Below are 23489 nucleotides of genomic sequence, written 5' to 3'. Positions count from 1 at the left end.
CGTGGGGTCAAAAAAAGCATTTTCAATGGTTTTCAATGGGTCATTTTCTGCCGCTAGGAACAAATGTGTCAGTTTCTGTGTAGCTTAGCCATTTTTGGCTAATTTAAGGAACTGGGACGACAATTCAAAATACAACTAAAAAAGAATATCCTTTGGCAAGTTTGAGCTATATTCATTCAACACAACCAAAATGGCAAAACCTCTATGGCTGAAAAATGTACCTAGGAACTCTTAAGGGTTAATAAAGAAAAACAAATGGACGGTAGATACACGGATCCCGTCCTCATCTACGCTCTTATTTTGTAAGGTAACTTCCGGGAGCAGAATTTGAAAAAACTGTATTTTTTTTGTTTCTGTTTAAGTGATTTTATTTTTTGTTTTGAGAAGTATAAAATGAATATCATCCAGTTTTTTTAAGTTTAGTAAATCCCTTTTTGACCATGATAAAGAAAAACGCCTTTGGTTTTTCAATATTAAAACGAAAATTAAATATCCAGTCGTTTTTTGTTTTTGAATATCCTTTTGTGAAAAGAAAATCCAATAACCAAAACATACACTGACCAAGGATCAGCCATCTTTACTTCTGGAGTCAGAGCTGATTTTTTTTTAGGTAACAGAAATGCATATAAAGCAGATTCAGTGTCGACAGAGTGTTAATGTTATTTAATGCGACACCATAGTCTGGTGCTTGCTGTCGTCCGACATCATTAAAACCATAAGTGTAAATTTGACTGCGAAAAAAGAAAAACGGATTTACGAGACGCGTTAAGACTGGTGCCTTTTCAATTAAAAGTTTATTTTTTAATTGATTAATTTACTTTTACCTCTAAATCACCGGGACATGGTTTTATAGAAGACGTCTCACTGCATAAAAACACTTTTCTTCTATGTTAATGTTCACTTCTTTTCAGTGCAAGGAGGTCTCAGCAGTAAAACACCTCTATAAATAAATAAACTCTCAACTGTGTTATGGGATTCATCTAAACTGACCTTCTACTATACCCATAAGAAAATAGCATTTGCAAGCAATTGAAAAGGAACCATTATAACTAAATGTCAGCATGTCACCCCAGAAGCCTAAAAAAAGGAAATCATTATATTATTTTGCTGCAGGTGTGTACACCCTGTTGTGGATCAAAGTACTCTGAAGTGCAGAGAAGCTGAAGTTTAGTGAAATTAGTTTTAGTCAGTGAGCAAAGAAGCTCAGTGCAGCAAGCTTTTCACGGGAACCAAATCATCACAGAGTGGTCTCACCTCTCCAGTATCTCAGTGAGGAGCAGCAGACCCTGTATCGGCACATCCAGGTTGGTCAGCAGCAGAGCCTCGTTCAGACTGCGCACCAGAGACTCAATGCCTAACACACAAGCACACACTCATAAATGTAATACAAGGCATGCACACACACCAAAATCATCCATGTAAAACAAACGGTGACAGTGGTACATCTTTTCTAATTTACTGCTACACCACGTATGCTGTAAAAATCTCGTGTTTGTTTTGACTTAAAGCAAGAAGCTAGTAGCACGAAGATTGTATTGGTAAATTAAGTTTCCACTGCAAGTGTCTCTTGCATATGCAGAAGAATACTGCAGAAAGTGCAGCAGGATTCAAGCACTTTCGATATTTCATAATCCGATGGAAAAATCTTTAGCTTCCATTAGCTTTCCCCGCTCCATTTGACATGTATTGCCGTTCATAAGGAATTTAAACTATTTGTTTTGCATTTATGTGATCACCAATAGGTTCTCTGGCCTTGAAATACACCTGAAGGTTGATCGCACTAATTGTATGTTGCTCTGGGTTAAAAAGCATCTGCTAAACAAAAGGTAGTGTAATATAATGGATGCAAATGCCTAAAACATCTACAGTTTGAGGGTGGGGCTGTCAGTGTTTGAGAAATTAGAGCAGAGTTTTGTTCATATGCTGTCACATGACCAGTATGTCCATTAATTATCCAATTGCAATTCTTTTTAGATGTTAACTGATGTGCCATGAATCACAAAATTAAAGTTTTACAGTGAGTATCGCATTCATAATTAACACACACACACACACACACACACACACACACACACACACACACACACACACACACACACACACACACACACACACACACACACACACACACACACACACACACACACACACACACACACACACACACACACCATGTATACATCACTTCAGGGGACATTACCTTGACTTACATGCATTTCCTGGAGACTTATCCTAACCTTAACCATAACCAACACATGCCTACACACACACACACACACACACACACACACACACACACACACACACACACACACACACACACACACACACACACACACACACACACACACACACACACACACACACACACACACACACACACACACACACACATATAAAGAACAGGAGCTGATGTGTTAAGCTGCCTCACCGTAGACAGAGTGACACTGGGAGAAGAAGAGTGGGTTGTCTGTCAGTAACAGCAGACAGCTGTAGGCTGGCCACAGCAGCCCACTACTGCTGCTACCGGCCAGACGGTCGAACAGAAACTCTACAAGGGAAGAGAGATTGTGTGGGAGGTTATAGAAATGAGGTTAAGACAGAACAGGAAACAAACTGTAGAAAAAAAGAATAATGTTTCCAGCAATTTCAGCCTATGATAAACAAAAAAGAATGGTAATTTCCTTTTAAGTGAGCAACATCATTTTATGAAACTCTGGGGCACGAGAGACACACCAACAGAGTCCCTACAGTGCTGAGGAGATGGCTTTATGAGCAGAGGCAAAACAAGCAGAAGGCAAAATACACACAGAGAGAGAGCGGGTAAATAACAAAAACATAGTTAACAAGACAAAAAGGAACGTACTGTAAAGGAAGGCATGGGAAAATCTTTTTCAGAAGACAAATCAGAGAAGGGAACAGCTTGTACAGCTCGCATATCCCAGCTACAGAGTGGTTTAGGGATGAGTCCTGAAACCCGGAAATTAGTTAGCCTTTTACAAGCCCCCAGGAAGTGCTGAGGAAAATATTCGTTGTGTCCAAACGGCGGTACTGCAACTTCCATATCAGTCCGTGACGTCCCTGGGCCCAGAAAGATTTTTTCCCATTGACTAACATTGGGAAAGAGACGTCTGTAAATCGTTGGATAATTTTTTTTTAACCAAATAAACTACCCAGTATGAACGCTTGTATAGCCCTTATTAAAAACATTCGGTCCTCAAGTTGTAAAATGTGCTAATAACGTTATTCTCCTCTGCATTATGAACGCGCATCTGAGTGGGAGCTCGGGGGGCGGGGCTTAAGGGGCAACTCAACTGAGCATGCTCTATGAGCGCACATACCATGGATGTATAATAAGAACTGGATACAGCGTGGGAGGCGGGGCCTCGTTCATTCCTATGAGAGTTGCTCATTGGCGCATGAAGACAAAATGGCCCAACTTTTGAGAGAGCGAAACGTCACGAAAGTATTCATATAATTATAAAATCCGTTCTTATTGTGCATCCATGGGTAAAGGTGAAACTCATGTAGTATTGAACACGTCACATGAACGTGCCGGGCGGCGCGGTCCAGTGGGTTAGATCCGCGTTCATAATGCCCGAAGAAAACTACTCAGAATAACGTTATTAGCACATTTTACAACTTGAGGACCGAATGTTTTAATAAGGGCTATACAAGCGTTCATACAGGGTACTTTATTTAGTTTTTAATTATCCAACGATTTACAGACGTCTCTTTCCCAATGTAAGTCAATGGGAAAAGTCTTTCCGGGCCCAGCGACTGATACGGAAGTGTAGTACCGCCGTTTGGCCACAACTAATATTTTCCTCAGAGTCCGGCGCACTTCCTGGGGGCTTAGTTCTTCTGCTCTGACAGCTAGGCATGATGAGTAATCTGTGACGTTTCGCTCTCTCAAAAGTTGGGCCATTTTGTCCTCATGCGCCAATGAGATCGAACGAGACCCCGCCTCCCACGCTGTATCCAGTTCTTATTATACATCCATGGGCTTTTAGCACTTCCAGATGTGTTGCTATAATCCAAAATCCATTGAAAACTCTCATTAGCTTTTTGTTCTGATCAAAAATATTTGTATTGCGTTTCGACAATGCATAAACAGTGTTTGTCATTTTGAGATGGTAAGCAAAATATATGCATACAAATGAGACGGTGGTCTGTACTGATTGAATGTACAAAGAGAAAAAAGAATGACAAAGAACACAAACAATCAATAACAACGACTAAAATAACCCCCTGCATTCACTGCCAGTGAGCCATACACACGATTATTTATCAGGAACATTGTTAGATGAATATATATGCGTGTAATACGTATGCACAAACATGCCATTAGCTTTTTGTTGATGCTAACTTGCAGGTCGGCCTACAAAAATAGACATAACTGCACCCTCACACTCTATAATTTGGGTGTGTGTGTGTGTGTGTGTGTGTGTGTGTGTGTGTGTGTGTGTGTGTGTGTGTGTGTGTGTGTGTGTGTGTGTGTGTGTGTGTGTGTGTGTGTGTGTGTGTGTGCTGTAGTAGTATGTATTTACATATGCCAGCATTTTATTATTGCACCGTACCATATATGGGGCGAAGCCTGCGAGCTAGTTCAGGCAGTCAACTCGAGCACTTATGCTGCATTCATAGTATAACGTTGCTTGCCACTCTACAGCCAACCAAATAGTCTCCTTAATTAGCCGCTCTATTGAACCTGCCAGATCTCTCTCCATGCATTGCTTGCTGCTGCAGCTACTTCCACGTTGCTGCTGCTCGCTGCCCCCCCACCACCCCAGCTTCCACCTGTAGGCTCGGGGGTTAGTTATTTAATCATCACTCATCGTGCTATGTATATCTGTGGAGTGATGAGGCCCGAGCCTAGTCGCCAAACTCAACTATATGCTGCTTCTAATAAACATGTTAAAGAAACACGTGAGTTGTCTGACTGAAACTCTATTAGATTTGTATTCTATGAACGTGTGCTTCGTTATTTAATATGTTTAAATACTCATTGTATTTGCCCTTTATCTGCGCTGTCCCCTGTGCTGCAACAGTGTGAATGCCTCGCTGTGGGATGAATAGAGGATTTCTGATTCTGGTTTAATTTCTTTTTATGTTGGAGCCCGGGATTTAAAACGTTTCATTGCGCTGCAGTTGTTGACAATAAAGCCGTTTAATTTTTTAAACAAAGCATCCAATTAGTGTCCATTAAAAGTCATTATATTAAATTACATTTCTGTATGAGTGAGGCTTATTTGATCTATATATTAGAACTAACTAGGGACGAGTGAAGAAAAAGGCCCTGAATATGGATGCATTAGTTATTTATAGACACTTTCCATAAAACCTGAGAAAACTCAGCGTGCTGTTTATGGCATCGTTTTGTGCCAACAACAACACAATCCATCCTAGAAAAGTAAATTATTCCCATAAAAGGGAATTATCATATTAGCTAGGGAGTCGTTTGCTGCAGTTTGCGGCTTTACTGCGCTGTTGTCGGTCGTAGCATCTGCAACAACATTTAATTAAAATTCCTCTTGCCTTCCAAGTTTCCTGAAGTTCCCCTAGAATTGCTTATAATTGAACCGGACATTCATTTGGTAGAATATACGACGTTAGAAAACATTAAAATAATAACGTTTTTGGCAGAAAACACATCTGGGCGATGGTAATCCTCGCATAAAGCACTCACGTCATGAGCTGTGCTGTATTGTGAGTCATAACTGAGAAAATCTATCTAGATGTAATCTGCACATTGATTTCCCAGACTGAAGCACAAATATTTGTCCAGCGTAAACCCTCCCTGGATCCCAATTCAAAGGCACATAAATCCAGGATTAGAACTGCTTGTTATGATTATGGTCAGTGTCAGAATGTGGGTCTTGGGGACGGGGGCGGGGTGTTTGGACAGAGACCTTTTTCAGAATGAGAGGCAGAGGGGATTGGTCCGGGGCCTGTTGCTCTTGGTTTTGGCTCAGGTTCTGCTCGTTGTTGGTACGGAGGTTCTGGTTCTCATGGCACGGGATCAGATCGCCAGGGCTGCTCATCAGAACTGACACTGCCTCTTGGATCTGCAACAGCAGCCACAGTAGGTCTAACGAACCAAAGACAAGATGTAAAAACAGACAGAGATTCATATTCTGCTTTGGAAAACCCTTAATAATAAACTGGTGCAGGAATTAGTCTTAAAACCTGGAAGTGAGTTAGTATTTTAAGCATTTTCCAGTTTGCTTGACTCAACGGTTTTGTGAATAGTTATTTTGGTTAAATGCCAGAAATAAGTTCTGTGGTTAAGAGATTTTTGAGACTAAATGAGGCTATTAAACTATAGACATGCAACTGGGATCTTGTTAATTTATAACAGGGGTGTCAAACTCAAATACACAGTGGGCCAAAATAAAAAAATCGGTACTAGTGGAGGGCCGGACTGGTTCAATGTTTATTGCAAGACTTATTGAAATGAACTTATTGCACATATTAAACATGGAACTAACAAAGCTTAAATTAATTATTGCCTATAAAAAACAACATTAAATATTAAATAATCAGTTGCATTCATTTCTCATGGCTCTATCTGCAGCTTTTCCTGAGTCATCTCTTATGAGTACATTTCCCCACAGGCCAACAACAGCTTCAACAAAACTATTCCCCTCAGAGAGAAAACCAAACATGCCCTGTTGTCGTGAGAGAAAAAGTGCAGAAGGAAACATCCATTGAAACTCAGGGTGTTTCTCAATGTCGAGTACGCTTGCTTGGTAGCACGTCTTCCGAGTCACTTGCTTCAGAAGCGAGGCAAGAATACTTCCTGGCATTTGGAAAACGAAGAGTGGAACAGGCGAGCAAGTGTGCGTCATATGATTGGCTCGGGGGGGAGACATCTCTAAGCAGTTCACCAATCACAGTAGAGCCGGCCAGCTAACCAATCAGAGCAGACTGGGCTCTGGTTTCAGACAGAGGGTGAAAAGAGGTGCTGTAGGGGCACACAATACTAATATGAAACCTGAAAATGAATATAAAATGTCCTCTTTAAGTTATTTTGGTTTCCATATATTTATTTTTCGCATCAAGTCTTTAACTCCTCTTTTAACACTCTTGTATTCCTCATCCTTGTTCTATCCCAGGCAGCTGCTAAGTAAGTGTTTCATACATGACCAGTGTTGGGACTAACGCGTTACAAAGTAACGCGTTACTGTAACGCCGTTATTTTTGGCAGTAACTAGTACTCTAACGCATTACTTTTGAAATTCAGTAACTCAGTTACCGTTACTACATGGTGCGTTACTCCGTTACTGCGTTAGTTTTTTTATATAGTCAACAGCCAGGTGAACAGAGATGAGAACTGTACTTAAGTACTTGAGTAAATGTACTTAAATACTTCCTGTGTCACATGCGGAGACGCGCTGTGGGCGTGTTTGTGTTGTTTACTAACAAGACTATCATGGCGGCGGCGGAGCTCAAGTCTAGTTTCTCCACCTGGTGATATTCTCACTATTTCACTTTTGTCGAGCACAAAGAAAAGAACGTTTTAGTTAAATGTAAGTTGTGTCCTGGCGGGTCAAAGAGCCTATCTACTGCCCAAACCAGTAATTCAAATCTCTTAAAACATCTGCAGAAACAACATGCTGGGACGAAGCTAGTAGCTAAGACCACAGAGACTCAGCCGACGCCACTCCACCTCCACCTGCACCTAAGCAACAGCGGCTGGATTTTAACCGAGGGACTGCTCGCCAGGGGAAAGTCGATAAAGCCATGGCACGGTATGTTGTAGAACACATGCAGGCTATTGCTACAGTGGAGTCACCCGCTTTCAAGGAGCTAGTTAGCATGATAGCATGTCCGGGCGGCACACGGCATATGGGACGGAACACTTTTTCCAACTACCTGGAGAAAGAATATACAAAAATGTAAAGCCAGCTAATATCGATGCAATCCAGATTGCATATAGTGCATGTCAAGTTGATCAACAGATTGTATTATTCTCCAATGCAATAACCGTACTGAAATGAAGGCGATAAGGGCATTAATATAATGGGAGCCCTTTTTTTAAGTAACTAAAACGTTACTTTTCACAGTAACGCATTACTTTTTGGTGTAAGTAATCAGTAAAGTAACTGAGTTACTTTTGAAATGAAGTAACTAGTAATGGTAACTAGTTACTGGTTTTCAGTAACTAGCACAACACTGTACATGACACAGGGTTTCCCACACATAGACTTTACTTGGGCCGCCCAGGTATATTAACGTCCGCCAAAGTATATTTCGCGACCCATTTAGGTTTAATCTTTTGTTATCCGTCCGCGAGCACAACGCCATCCGCGATCGATTAACTACCCCTCCTGTACCTGTTCGCTCTGCTATCGCGTGAAGGATCTGCTTTATGCGCTCCGCAGTAACTCGGCTGCGAGGCTCCGGCGAACAAGTATATTTCAGATCTGCGGGAAACACTGACAACAAACTCAATAGAAGCCAGTTCCTTACGTTGTCACTAAACTAGTTGCTGTTGTGCTTAGCTCAAATTTTCTTCCAGTTTTAATAACATCGCCCCCTTACCTTGGCTCGATAATTGTATTTTTTAAGCCATGCATTAGGGCTGTGCAATTAATCGTATTTTAATCACAATTACGATTTTGGCCAGCCACAATTACGAAAACAACATAATCGAAAAAAACAATTATTTTGCTTTGCTTGGTTGTGACAGTGCACTGCAACATGTTTGATCTAATTTATTTTAGTCTAATTTATTTGTATTTGTCATTTTCATTTCATTTCATTTCAAACCTTTATTTATTCAGATTGGTCCCATTGAGATCATAGATCTCTTTTTCAAGGGAGACCTGCAGCATATAGGTTCCACATGAAACATAAAACAATAAAGGACATTATACATTATATTTACAGGATACATAGTTATAGACATTTACAAGTGCCCATTGTATCGGCAAGCATTTCATTTAGCCTAGCTTTAAAAACATGCAGAGGAATGAGATTGCTCAGTTTCAATTCTTGCTGAAGATTGTTCCAAGCAAGTGGAGCTGCGCACATAAAAGCTGTCTTACCTGAGACAGTCCTTGCTCTTGGCACATCTAACAAGACCACATCATGTGACCTCAGACAATAGCTGCTTGCAACTCTCTGTGTTATCAGCGAGCAGATATAATACGGGAGTTTACCCAACAAAGCTTTATAGATAAAAGTGTACCAGTGACTGAGCCTCCGTACAGAGAGAGATGGTAAACCTGCCTTGGTATACAGTGTACAGTGATGAGTAAGCGCTTTACAATTTGTGACAAATCTCAGAGCACTGTGATACGCAGCATCCAATTTGCTCAGGTAATTGGCAGGTGCATTCATATACAACAAATCCCCATAGTCCAGCACAGGTAAAAGGTCACAGTGACTAGCCTTTTCCTGGCCTCAAGCGAGAAACAGGACTTGTTTCTGAAAAAGAAACCTAGCCTAACCCTCAGTTTTTTTAGCAGGTTATTGACATGAAGTTTAAAAGAGAGACAATCATCAAGCCAGATACCAAGGTATTTGTAACAGGCAACAACTTCAAGTTTTGTTCCTTGCGTAGTTACAATATCTAAAACAGGCTCTGGAGTCTTTTTAGCTTTTGAAAAGAGCATTACCTTGGTTTTCTCAACATTTAAAAGAAGCTTTAGTTCAGAGAGCTGAGTCTGAATAGTGTTAAAAACAGCTTGTAATTTAACAACAGCCTCTTTAATGGAGGGACCTGCACAATACATCACAGTATCATCCGCATAAAAATGTAAAGTAGCTTCATCCACATTATCACCTACACTGTTAATATATATGGAGAATAAAAGTGGTCCTAAAACAGAACCTTGTGGTACACCATTAGAAATGTTTAACCACTCAGAAGACAGCCCATCAAAGTGAACACATTGGGACCTTTCAGAGAGGTAGTTCACAAACCACCCACTGCATGGCTGGATATGCCTATACTGAGTAGCCTCTGCTTTAAGATGCGATGATCAACGGTGTCAAACGCTTTGGAAAGGTCAATAAACAGAGCTGCACAACTCTGCTTATTATCTAAAATAGTAGTAATGTCATTTACCACTTTCATTGTCGCAGTGATGGTGCTGTGTTTCTTTCTGAAGCCTGACTGATGTTTAGACAGGATGTCATTGTTACATAAAAACTCCTTTACCTGTTCACTCACTAAGCGTTCGAGCACCTTAGCCAGAACTGACAACTTAGAGATTGGCCTATAGTTATTTAAAATAGTTGCCTCCCCTCCTTTCAGTAAAGGCAAGACATAAGCAGACTTCCATACTTTTGGAATTGTGTTCGTGCTGAGGGAGAGGTTAAAAAGAGAAGTAAGAGGTGGAGCAATAAAATCTGCAGCTATCTTTAAAAAGAAAGGTTCTACGTTGTCCGGGCCAGCCGGTTTCCTAGGATCTAACTTGGATAATGCTTCATGAACAATACCAACAGTTAAAGGAGTAAAACTGAAAGGGTTTTCCAGACCACATTGTTCAGAGTCAAGGATTGGAGCGTTCACAGGAGCCACACAGCCAAACAGAGAGCCACAAGACACAAAATGCTTATTAAAACAATTTAGCATAGTAGCCCTGTCTGATATAGTGCCAGATGCTGTGGTAAGGCACGGAGGTAGCTCATTTGGGATATCACCAGTGGAAATCGATTTTATGGCTTTCCAAAATTTCCTAGGATTATTCAGGTTTTCTGTGGTAACCGACAAATAGTACTTTGATTTAGCACTTTTTATTTGGGATGTGAAGCTATTTCTTAGCTGCCTAAAACGTAGCCATTCTACCTCTGAGCCTGATTTCCTAGCCTTAGCCCAAGCATTATTTCTCTCATGAAGGAGACTGGACAGCTCAGCAGAAAACCAGGGATTGTTTCGTCCCTTCACTCTAAATTTACGCAGAGGTGCATGTCTATCTATAATTTTCATAAAACCAAGATAAAAATAAGACCATGCAGTTTCTACATCAGCACACAAATTGATTCTACCCCAATCAAAATCAAACAGATCATGTAAAAAACCCTGCTCCACAAAGTGTTTTTTGTCTCTCTTTGTGATGACACGTGGTTTAACCTTTTGGACCTTAGTGTCCCTAATTGTGGCTACAACACAGTGGTCACTCACATCATTAGCAAATACTCCCACAGATGAGTATTTATGTGGAACATTTGTTAAAATTAGATCAATTAAGGAGGATTTATTTGGGGACTTAATATTTGGGCGAGTAGGACTGTCTATAATCTGGGTAAAATTCAAAGAGGTACACAGGTTTTTAAAATCCTCTGACACAGAAGTTAACCAGTCCCAATTAAAATCACCAAGCAGCACTATTTCCTTGTAGGAAAGTTGCGATAACAGTTTTGCCAATGACGATAAAGAGTCCTTGACAGCCGAAGGGGCCCTGTAGCAGCCCACCACCATGAGCTGTTGACCCTTTGTTACCTCAATATTCACGGCTAAAAATTCTAGCTGTTTACTAACAGATTTGGAAACCATATTAGTTACACAAAACTTATTTTTCACATAAATGGCAACGCCACCACCTTTTTTAGGCCGGTCAGTACGATATACACTGTAACCATTTATGTAAATGTCAGAGGCCAAAATGGATTTATCTAGCCACGTTTCTGATAAGACAATGACATCAGCATCAGTAGAACTCGCCCAAATACGGACAAAATCTAATTTAGGTAACAGACTACGCACATTTAAATGAATTAAACCTAGCCCAGATCTAGATATAAAATCAGCAGGAGTAGCTATTTGACTAATACTGCTCGGTGGACCTGGATTTGGCTGTACATTTCCTGATAGTAACAACAATAAAAATACCAAGCACCTTTTCCTCTTAATCAACACACATACATTGTCAGCTGTTCTAGAGTCACCAGCAAACTTCGCGAAAGTGAGATTAGAGTTTAAAAAACAATTCTGAAGGACCATCGTGGCAGGCATGTGAGAAAGACAAACATTTTCCGAAATGAATGTCCGCGACAGTGCAACCAGCAATTGTTTGTGCAACACCTCCGAAACTGTACAGGGGATGTCCACAGCGGGCGGCAGAACATACCCGAATCCAGTAGATTGTTCAGGACGACTAGCGATCTTCTCCTTGTCCAGCACAGCCAAGAAAAGGCACAGCAGAAACACGACACCCGCCATTCTCCCAGTCCAGCACAACAGTATCCACGCTGTTCCCGGAGCAAGGTGGAGCAGGCCTCAGCTACAGCAGCACAGCACAGCAGAGCAGAGCAGGTGGAACCAGGCCTCAGCGGGCGGCAGCACAGCAGAGCAGGTGAAACCAGGCCTCAGCGGGCGGCAGCACAGCAGAGCAGAGCAGGTGAAACCAGGCCTCAGCTACAGCAGCACAGCAGAGTAGAGAAGGTAATCCCACCGCGTTACACCGGCTATTTAATCCACTTTACATCTCCGCCGGTAGCACAGGCTCGGAGAGGAGCGGCGATACGCGGTGTGAGTAGCGGCGAGAGGAGCAGCAAGAGGAGCGGCAAGAGGAGCGGCGATACGCGGTGTGAGGAGCGGCGAGAAGGGCGGCGAGAGGAGAGCCGGGACCACACTTCCGACTCTTTATCTCTGCAAGAGTTGCTCCCTCTCGTGCTAAATCCACTCGGCGGGCAAAAGTAGGATCCCAGAAGTGATTCGCCCAGTGTGGAGTGGCTCCTGAAACCCTTCCCGACGTGCCTTTAGTGGAACTCGGGTCCGCTGTGGTGGATGAGGTTGAACGTGGCCCTCATTCGGAACTCAGCAAAGGTGGATCACGTCTCAGCGCTGACGGCATGTAACCTGTTCCTCAGGTGAGTTTCAGAGTGAGCAGCAGCAGCTGTGAGTGGCGAGCAGCAGCAGCAGCAGCTGTGAGTGGCGAGCAGCAGCAGCTGTGAGTGGCCAGCAGCAGCAGCTGTGAGTGGCGAGCAGCATATTTACATATGTTTAGTAGCTTGTTGAAGTGCGCTCCAAAATATTTGTTGATCTTGTTTATTGGTATTTATTATTTTGATATTATTTAATTATGTATCATTTATTTTTTTATTGGTTTTTCAGTTGAATTATACATTCAGGGTAATCAGCAGTTAACCTCTTAAGCCCGAAGGTCCCCCCAGTGGACCCCTCCCACAGTGTAACGCTTTTTTACACAGAACTTACGGTAGAAATGCCCTTATTACTATCTTAACTGCACAAACAAGATATACGATTTAAAGCTGAGACTCCACAAATTCCACACATGTAATGTAATCACTGTACGACCTCGAATTCCTGGAGCTATCAGCCAGAAAAGAGAAAGTAAACAACATCCGGTTTCAAAAATATTACAATAATTACGTCTTGCCTTTTTTGATTTGTGATCAAAAGTTGTGTTCAACGGAATAAAAACGCCGTTCAAGGTTAATCCAATGTCTTTGTGTCACGTAGACATTTTTACTGATAATCCATCATCATATTTATGGAAATATACTGGATATAAAGTTTTGCCGTCCAGGCTTGCACTTTCAGATATGCTTCGTTTGCTTCTCTATTACGTCCGCAATGGTAATGTTTACATGGATTTGGGAACTGCCCATCGATTCTATTGGATGTAATGGTTAAGAAAAAGGTGTAAATCATACGAATCGACCAATGGGTTCCAGAAATATGGTCCTGCGTAAAGTATAAAGAATGCCAGCCAGCGTAGCAACATTACGCATCCGACTTCATTTATTGTTTACAACGTAACGAAGCAGGAATTGCAGCAGGACCCAGAGCGCACGGAGCGCAGAGCGGACAGCAGATAACGGAATTGCAGTTGTATTGCTTATAGATTATCAGAACATTTCAAAGGGGACACAGCCCCATTGGATATTAACCTATGGATTAACTACATCATCGTTTTTATCGTTGTAATGCCATTGAAGACCAGTTTAGACCAGACAACGAGGAAGGTAAGTCATTGTTAGCCTAGCGCATTAGCGCTAGCGCCACTTGTTTTGATGTACGTTTTTGTTGATAACCTCGCAAGTTTGTATCTTTCAGTGCTGAGGTGGGCACCGTTAGATTCTGTGTCTTTACGGTCATAAACAATGTGTTGAATGTGCAGCTAGGATAAGTAATAAGGGAGCTAGGAGTGATTGTTGGTACAGTAATAGGTTAGCATTTTTCGCTCGGGGCTAATTCAGAGGCTCACTATAAGAGGATAACAGAGTAGGCCTATGTTGTTGTTTTTTTGTTGTTGTTTTTTTCACAACAGTTGTATTTGGATGGAATGAATACCTATAGTGATAATTCAAAGTAATAAAATTATTTTTACAGTGAAAAAGTTCAAATGGAACTGATGGTTCCCAAATTACCCAGAGGTGAGTCCGCCTGGACTTTATCTTTCTAAACCTCTCTAAAAAGGTCAAATTTCACTTGTTTTGCATCAATCTTGATACAGGGTACTTATTATATGTTATAGTTTGGATTCCTAAAGCTTTTTAGTCTACTAACCCATCATTCAAGGGTGGTGTTCACTATAAGTAATGGGTTTTTTTAGGCGGACATTAGAATTTACATGTTTTTACTGTGTTCCATCTGAATTTACTTTAAAATAAAAACATCTATATTGATTCTGACACTTCTACATCCAACTCACAGATGTAACCTTGCTTTGAGAGAAAAGATTATTAATTTACCCCTTTTAGAAGTGAAGATATAGTCTTTGTTGTGTTAGTGGCATTTTCGAGCCTGAAACCTGAAAAACAGGCTCAGGGCTTAAGAGGTTAAAAAGATACTGTTGAAATTATTATTTGTATTTGTTTTAAAGTTCAATAAATGGATGTTTTCAAAGTCAATGAATAATCGTATTTAATAATCGTGATATCAATCATTGACCAAAATAATCGTGATTATGATTTTTGCCATAATCGCACAGCCCTACCATGCATGCTGTCGTGATCCGACCAACTTCAAACCTTGAGAAGAGAGCATTTCAATCTCACTTAGTCTTTCTAGTGCTTTATAAATCTAAATGAGGCCAGGCGTGTTTCATCCAGGCCACTAATGATGCTCTCAAGTTAGACCCTCCAGAAAAACGTAGGCTAAAATCCTTGATTATGCGATTAAACATGCGGGGTTTTTATGTGATTTTATGCGGTGAAATTGCGGAAAGTTGCGAAATATGCTAAATATATATTTTTTAATATTGGGCTGTCTTATTTATTCTCTCTCACACACAACCTGCCACTAACGTTAAACCCCTTTACTATTCAATTAAACACATTCAATGTTTATTTATTGTAAAAGCAATTGGGCCACACACACACACACACACACACACACACACACACACACACACACACACACACACACACACACACACACACACACACACACACACACACACACACACACACACACTTCTCCGCCTCATTCTGTTTTCATTTACTCGTTCGTTATCTGACCAGCTTCAATCTTGTAGGCTACTCACTTCGTTTCTTGTAGCCCTCGAAAGGGTTTTGGAGGTCGATGCCTCGGTGAACGTGAGCTGTTTGGCTTTCTTGTCCGCAGCAGCAGAAAGCACTTTCGAATGTTTGAATGAATCAAAGTGGGTCATCACCGTGGATGTTCTCTTATGCTCCAACACACAGTTGCACGGGGTGCAGAATAGTTTCCCCCAACTTTCGTGCGAGACATCGGGGAACTGCTTTGCCCGGTCTTTAGCAGAAATGTTCGTCGGTAAATGAGATGGATTAGATGTTTTCATCTTGGTGTTTTCTCTCTCGTGAGAGCTCCACACGTTCACTCGACGGTGTTGTTTACCTTCTGTGATGCGCAAGCTGATGACGTCGCGTCATCATCATCATCATCACTACTTCGCGTCAAGACGAGTTAACTTTTTTTCTTCTCAACTTTGTGTGGGAAAATGCGGGGATTATGCGGCCTTTTGATAAATATGCGGCCTTTTAAAAATCTTGCTAATTTTGCTAATTATGCGGTAAATTCTGCGATCGCAGAATCGCGTTTTTCTGGAGGGTCTATCAAGTATACTTTTACACCAAAACAAGGGGGAAAAAGTCACAAAGCTCGCTCTTCAAACATTTATAGTCATGAAGGGAGTTCAAGAAGAATATATTCATAAAGAATAAACCCTGACTCAGGATAGCAAAAAAAGTGACGTGTTTTTTTTTCTCACCAACGCAGGTGTTGATGAGTTGGTTGGATCCGGCGTTGGCCAGTGTCTGCAGCAACAGGACACACACTCTGTCCCTGATGGCGGGGGGCAGGGATTGGGCTGCCGACCCCCCCGCTGTCCCAAACAGTTTGAGCCACACATGCAGGACCGAAGCCTTCAGCGCTTCATCCGGGTAAAGCAAGGCTGAGCAGAGCTGCTCCAGGAGGGGAACTGAGGGAGGAAGATGGGAGACAGATCAGCAAACAAACAGCAGAATAAAAACCTGTTTTATCCCACAGGCCATAAGACTGCTAAACACCTGAGCTTCGTTAAGTGCCCCAATAAACATTCCTGTTGTCATCTTGCAATCTACTTATTTATATAAATAGTTATCACCTCAATTAACCGTATTTAATTTAGTCTTAACTTACATTATTTAATTTCATATTCTCTTGTACATATCATATTCTATTGACATGTATATAGACTTTTTGCACGACTTTTTATTTTGTATTTCATTATATATGTTGCATTGTTGGAGGAGCTCAGGTCAGAAGAATTGCATTGCCATTTCTACACTGTAGCTTTGAGCATGTGACAATAAAACCTTCTTGAAGAGGATAAAACGTAACCATGAGGGGAAATTGGGTCGATGCAACCCGTACCGAAAACATATCTTACATATCATAGCAACAAATCAGGTAAAGTGAGTTTAATCTAGCTGTGTGTCTCACAGATACAAATATTTTAAGATAAGAAGGGGGCAGAAAAAGACAGAAGAGCGTTAAAGGTAAAGTACTGTAACAATGAAAATGGAGCAAACAGACAATAGCAACATGAGTCTGCATTGGAGGGGAAGTTGCCATGTGGAGGAGAGGATTGAAAATGGGCTATTGAAATAAATACACAGTAAAATGCTCGGCAGAGAGAGCGAGAAAAAGAGATTAACACAATTCTTAGGGGTAGGGTAGGAGTCTCTACATTGAGCGCAGCAGACAGGAGCCAGAAACTCATGGGCTGGCTCCCTGGCAGAGTGAGATTCAGAGTGGCAAGAAAGGGGAAAGACAAAGCTAGTGGGTGAGAGTATTAGACAGATGTGGGGAGGGAGAGACATTCACTTACAGGGTGTCTGCAGGAATCCTGAAGTCAAATGTAAAACCTTTTAAAAGACCCTATCCATACATTTTAAGACCTCATCGCCACTTGGAGTTCTAACCGGTTACCTTGGCGACACACTTCACCTCACATTGACTATATACAGTATTGATTGTCCTTCCTCCTTATCTTCCAACCATTTGGACGCAGACTTGCATTTCCCCATAACGATGTTGCTTAGCAACCGGCGTAAACGGACCTTCGCGCTATCAAGCAGTGAGCGTGCGATGTCCTGTTCAGATGACGTCAAACCCAACGGGATGCCATCAATAAACTACACAGAATCACACTACACACCTACGCCATGACTACATTCAGGCAGACTGTAGAACACAACCTCTCTGGACCATTTATATACTTACTGAAAACAAGCTACAAAATGTAACACCTTGGAAAATGCCGTTTAATACTTTTTAATAGCCTTCATTTTCGCTAAATTGATTTATCAACTTTTAATACTTTTTAAGACCCCGCGGTCACCCTGACTAAAGAGTCAAAAAAAGAAGGGAAACAAGAGAAAGATACAATTAATACATGGACAGAGAGCAATAGAGTGGTCAAGGTATAACATATTTTTGTAATAATATAAAGCATGAAAAGCCTATTGCATTCTGGTTGCTGTAAAAAGCCATTTTTCTCTAGTCATTTAGCATCAATTTCAAAAATATTAGCATCTTTCTACTTGATAGACAGCCCATTTATTGGAAAAGACCATCTGAAATACTACTACTGGCTAAACTAATTATATAGTACTTTTATATTATTCGTATGCATTAATATAAATAAATGATTAAATGAATACCTTCAAAAGAACTGCAATAAAGTCAACAAGTGTGGATCCTAAAATCAGTGGCGGCTCCAGGGTATGGCTGGGGTAGGCTACAGCCATACCAAGAAATGGCTTAGCCCCACCATGAAACATGTGTTAAAGTAAGCAAAAAAAAGTCCGCCAACTCGCGGAGTAAACTGCACAGACAGCCGTTAGTAAGATTGATTTCAGCAGCCACTTGTCTGGAAATGCCGAAGACTAGAAACGGTTTTGAAAACTGTTGTCACGTAGTGATCGTCTTCTCAATAGAACATCTTTGATAATGTCTTCTGGCCAATCAGAATCACGATAACGGCGTGGTGTTGTTGCAGGAAGTCCCGACGGGGAATACTTTTGCGGGAGAACTACTCTTTATACATCCATGGATACAACCAACACGTAATGAAATAAGACCCCACGGTTTGATGAGTGTGTGGGCTGTCTTCCATTTTGACACACAGCACAATGGGGGCTATCCACAATGCAAAGTAATTCACAGCCTCTTCCCTCTTCTCTCAGTGAGGAGCAGCAGGTTCAGCTTTCAGAACAAAGTAACAAAAAAGGCATTCATTTTTTGTATAAATATGTCGTATAGTAATAGATTTATTTATTGTTCTTCTCAAGAGAGTACCAGAATGTGTATTTTATGTTAGTATGGGGAAATTGCAGGATTGGCTCCAAGTCGCCCTTTTTATTTACTACAAGACAAATGTGCCTTTTTGTTTCATACAGTTCAATTTGGATTGAGACAGGGAAATAATCTAAACCTCACGCGTGGCGTTTCACTGTCAAGGGGCGATATAGCGTGTATGTAATTACATTGCAAATACTGACTTGAGCCCCACCACTGTATGGGATAGACCTACCATAGAGTACCCAACACAAACACTCTGCCTAAAAATGATGAATGAAAATAGAAAGAACAAAATAATAATAAAAAAATAACAGACACCGTTCATCTTAAATAGCTCAGTAGAAGAAAGTAAACATTTTCCACGAGCACATCAACAACAAAGAGATCAAGTCAAACGATTTACAAATAGTAGCTAAAGTAAAGGTTTATGCCGACAGCAAAACGCTGCAATTGTATACAAGGACAACTGTGCTAGCAGAGTGGGGGGAAAACAACCCAGCGCTTTTAATGCAAAGATAACCTTGAGCTTTTAAATAACAGCTATAATAAATACTTGCTTTATTTGGGTGCAAATGCTAGGAACAAATAAAACAAATGGAAGGTCAGGCACAGAGACAGAGACAGAAGTGGCTCGGGAGGAACAAAGATTAAGAGAGTGTCTTTGAGAACAAAAATAAACAATGTTTTAAGTACAGGGCAGCGCTGGAGGTGGAGTGTGAAAGAAAAGAGAAGAAGCTGGAGCCCAGCCGCTCTGTGAAGCAGATCAAAACCCACGTGAGGCAGGAGAAGCTCCCAGACATGTTTGATTAAACCAAAATATACGAGGCGGCCGAGATGAGAGCCAGGCATGAAGAGTAGAGGGGGAGAAGGAGGAGGGAGATAAGACCTCAACAAGCAGAGGATGTAAAGGAAAGAGCCACATTTACAGTGAGGGTGGTGAAAGGCAAGAGGAAAATAAAAGGCCTTTTTACATATTTTATGATATACAGACACGAAGACACATAAATAAGGTTAATTAGCCTATCACATGCAGAAGCGCGAGTGTAACATGAAACTATCACAATGTTACGGACGTAAACAAAGGAATCCAATGGAGGTGTTTCAGCTGGGGGGGGGGCGGAGTGTGTAGCATAGAAACACAGGTATGTTTGCAGACTGCACTAAATATAACACACTACAGTGAGGGGAAACTTTTGTAAGATTTTGGATGCAGGACAAAGTATTTTTTAACAATTTAGTATTGCTACTTTTACTTATAGATCTGAGTACTTCTTCCATCACTAGTGGGATCTACAGTATTTCACTGTTGTTTTGCACCCAGCCCTATAAATCCCCCTCCTGCCCAAATCATTTTGGTATTCATGCCTTTCCCTTTTTCAGATGCCGGCACAGTAATAAAGCTAGAAGTGCAGTCTGATCTGCCAAAATGATGCATTAGTGTGTACTGTTATCAGAGATATTATGTCCCTAATGACTTAACCTGTCAGAAACACTGAAGCGTGTGCTATTCCCTCCCTTATCTTCCTTGTTATCTGTCTGCCTTCCTCTTTCCTTATCCCATTAATGCTTCATCTTCCTTCCACACACACTCAATTTGTCTGTATCCAATCTCAGTTCGGACCTAAGGGAGTAAGGGAGGAGGGGAAGAGAGAGAATACGAGACTCAGGCTGAGGAAAGTGAAAGGGTGAGAAAAACAGAGGGGTTAATCCGTTGGATATACAGACAGCGAGTCAGGGGGAGAGAGGTTTGGGCTCTCTGGGCTTCGTGTTGTCGTTGCCGCGCTGTTGTCATTAGTCCAAACAGCCCCACAGAGACGTGTTGAGTGACAGGCCGCAGACACACACACACACACACACAGACACACACAGTCAATAGTGGCAGCCCACATCTTGCATCAGCATCGACACAACTCTCCGCTACCTCTGGCAGCAGCTCATCAAAATACATGAAGGTGAACACAGGCAGCATCGTCAAAGAAAACTATGCTGCTTATTTTGCTCAAATTCTAACTCTAAAAACAGGAATTCAGGCACGAAACACACTTTTGAAGTTAATTAAGGGTGCCTAATAAACAGAGTGGAGTCGCGGTAATTATATCTGGGATGCTTTTATGGAAAATTAGGACATTTCTGAAGCATTAAACAGAGAACAGTAACCTTTATGTCTCTTAACGCTACTAATTATTTTAACGTGCAATTAACGCATGTGTATTTGCCCTCGGCCCGCCCCGTAGTTTCAGAGCCCAAAGGCTTGACATTGTTGTTGTTGTTAGTTGGATGGTGGAAGATTCGAACGAGAGATATGGATACAAAAAAAGGTGTTTTAAACAGCAAGTCAAGCACACAGCTGATGCTGACAGCATGAAAGTTTGCCGGGGAGACGCCTGGACACGACGTCTACGAGCAGCAAGCTTTCAACAGCGATAGCTAAATGGGTGGCGACAGCTTGACATTGTGGAGGACGAGGCGTTAGATAATTCGGATCGCATCCAACATGTCGACTGCACATCACAGCGCATTATTTTTGACCCCTGTGGGAACTTCAGTCTCGGGCTTTGACTGTTATGAAGACAGAGGAGCGGCATTTCGCCGACAACTGTAAACAGGCTTGTCTGTTTGAGCAACTGGCGCAGTGCACAGAAGTACACGGGGTTGGGAGAGAGTGTAAGAGAGAGAGAGGTTCCAGGTTCATTGTTCCAATGATGATAAACAAACATTTTCATAAACATATTTGTCCACTCATATGTTGATAAGAGTATTAAAAAAATATTCCTCTAAGCTGCATTTAGAACAGATAAAAAATTAACTATGGACATCATGCGATTAATCGCGATAAAATATTTTCCACTGACAGCACTAATATATATATGTTTATTTTTTATATTTATTGATTATATTTTTTTTTATGTATACACTGTATTATAATTTTGTATATTATTTCTTTATTATTATAATTTGTTTTAAATGTATTTACTTTCATTTAAGTGATTTTATGTCAGACTTTGCCTTCTGCATTTAATTATTTATTTTAAAATAATTGTGGTGTTGTTATTTGTGTGTTGTTGTTTTCTTGTGTCTTTCCATGTATTAAATGACCACAGAAAACTGTTTAAAAATGAAGCCTTTTATGCAAGATTTTGTCTTGACTGTATTTACTTGTATTTTAATGATGTCATGTCAGTCTTCATCATTTAATTATTTATTTAAGTATTGTTGTCATCCATATTTTATATTGTTATTTAAGTGTTGTTTTTTGTGTGTCTCTCAATGTAGTGAATTAATAAAGACAATGGTTAAAAATAGAGTGGAGTCACGGTTCATTAAGCGGGCCGACATCATACAGGTGGTTGTAGCAGAAATCAAATGGGGGCAGTTGTGTGTGGGAGCTGTTCTGACTTTCTGCCCTGCAGTGTTGTACATAGATATGAAGATATAAATATATATTGGCAATTTCAAGGGAAAGGTTGCATGTTATTGTAACTTTTGTGGGTTTTTCAGCTGGAGTGGCATTGGCAAGGCAGATAGAATTTAAAGTATCTCTCAGCAGCCGGCACGTAAATTGAAAAGGTCATTGCAGCTAGTGAGACAAAATTGAGAGAGTGAAGGGGAAAGGATGTGAAAAGTACCGGTTTTTTCCTATCTCTCAAGAGTAGAAAGAGTGGAGCAGAGCAAGGGGAAGAACATTCCAAAGGTGGACAGAGCGCAAACATGTCTTTGCATTAGGGATGTGATAGAAAAGGGCAAAATCGGCAGCGGTGATTGAATTTCAGTTTTCCCTCTGCACACAGAACGAGGGATGCTGAAAATTAAATATGGTGCCATATCCTTCTCTTGCATTCAAAGTGAATTCTGATATATGTGATATATTTCTGGCTCTCAGCGCTACAGGTGAATGACGCATCAGTTAAGATGGGATCTCATCTTATCCAAACTTAGTTATTTTTCAAACAAAACCAAAACATTTCTCCCATCTGCAGTCTCTGTTCTTCCCCAAAACAATATGCAACTCTCTAAATGTCAGTCTCTCAGTAATGACATCACTGTTGTGGCCAGTATCTATAAAGTTAACAAGGCAAAATGATATGATTGGCTGACAATATGCCTTGTTTCTGTATTGTAGTCTGTAACTAATCGCTGATCACTAATGGCGCGTTTCCACTACACGGCCTCGCTCGTTAGGACTGGCTCGCTCGTTAGGACTGGCTCGCTCGTTAGGACTGGCTGGCTCGTTAGGACTGGCTCGCTCGTTAGGACTGGCTCGCTCGTTAGGACTGGCTCGCTCGTTAGGACTGGCTCACTTATGGCGCGTCTCCATTACAGTTTAGGAACTGGGGTAGTATCTATAGTAACGCAGTGTAGGCGGAGCGATCGGCTTGTTGTTGTCTTTCACTACGCGATACTCACTCTTCATCTTTTTCAGTTTTTCCCTACACTGCAAGACAGTCCTCGAGTAACCTTTCCGCACATCAGTGTAGAGACCTCCTGGAATACTTTCATATTGCGAGCTGTCCCGTCGAGCTCCCGCTGGATCTTGTCATCTGCAATAAAGTGTAGGAACGTTGTAACTTCCTTGGCGGACCACGGTGTGCTTTTCTTTGCCATTTTTGTTGATCCTCTGTTAACAAAAATGCTGCAAGCTTCGCTATATATATATATATTTATATGCGACGCGTCGACGCTGACCAATCAGCAGTCGAGAGTGACGTCACAGCCTGGTTGTTCCTGGCCCTAGAACCCCGAT

The 23489-nt window shown here is 41.2% G+C and overlaps 1 protein-coding gene across 1 annotated transcript in view; it reads right to left on the bottom strand.

Moving 5' to 3' along the window:
* Window positions 1-23489, bottom strand: part of LOC117451744 (meiosis inhibitor protein 1) — a 171601-nt gene that overhangs the window by 129567 nt on the left and 18545 nt on the right. Inside the window, exons 7-10 of the mRNA XM_071203907.1 lie at window positions 16173-16382; window positions 5888-6091; window positions 2432-2551; window positions 1255-1354 (exon numbers count right to left, since the gene is read on the bottom strand). Of these exons, the coding sequence (XP_071060008.1) occupies window positions 1255-1354; window positions 2432-2551; window positions 5888-6091; window positions 16173-16382 (634 nt within the window). The remainder of the gene's footprint in view (window positions 1-1254; window positions 1355-2431; window positions 2552-5887; window positions 6092-16172; window positions 16383-23489) is intronic.

This window comes from Pseudochaenichthys georgianus, chromosome 8 (genome assembly GCF_902827115.2).
Source record: "Pseudochaenichthys georgianus chromosome 8, fPseGeo1.2, whole genome shotgun sequence".
Taxonomy (NCBI): domain Eukaryota; kingdom Metazoa; phylum Chordata; class Actinopteri; order Perciformes; family Channichthyidae; genus Pseudochaenichthys; species Pseudochaenichthys georgianus.
Note: the sequence above shows the minus strand (reverse complement) of the source record. Positions and strands in the feature narration are given on the sequence as shown.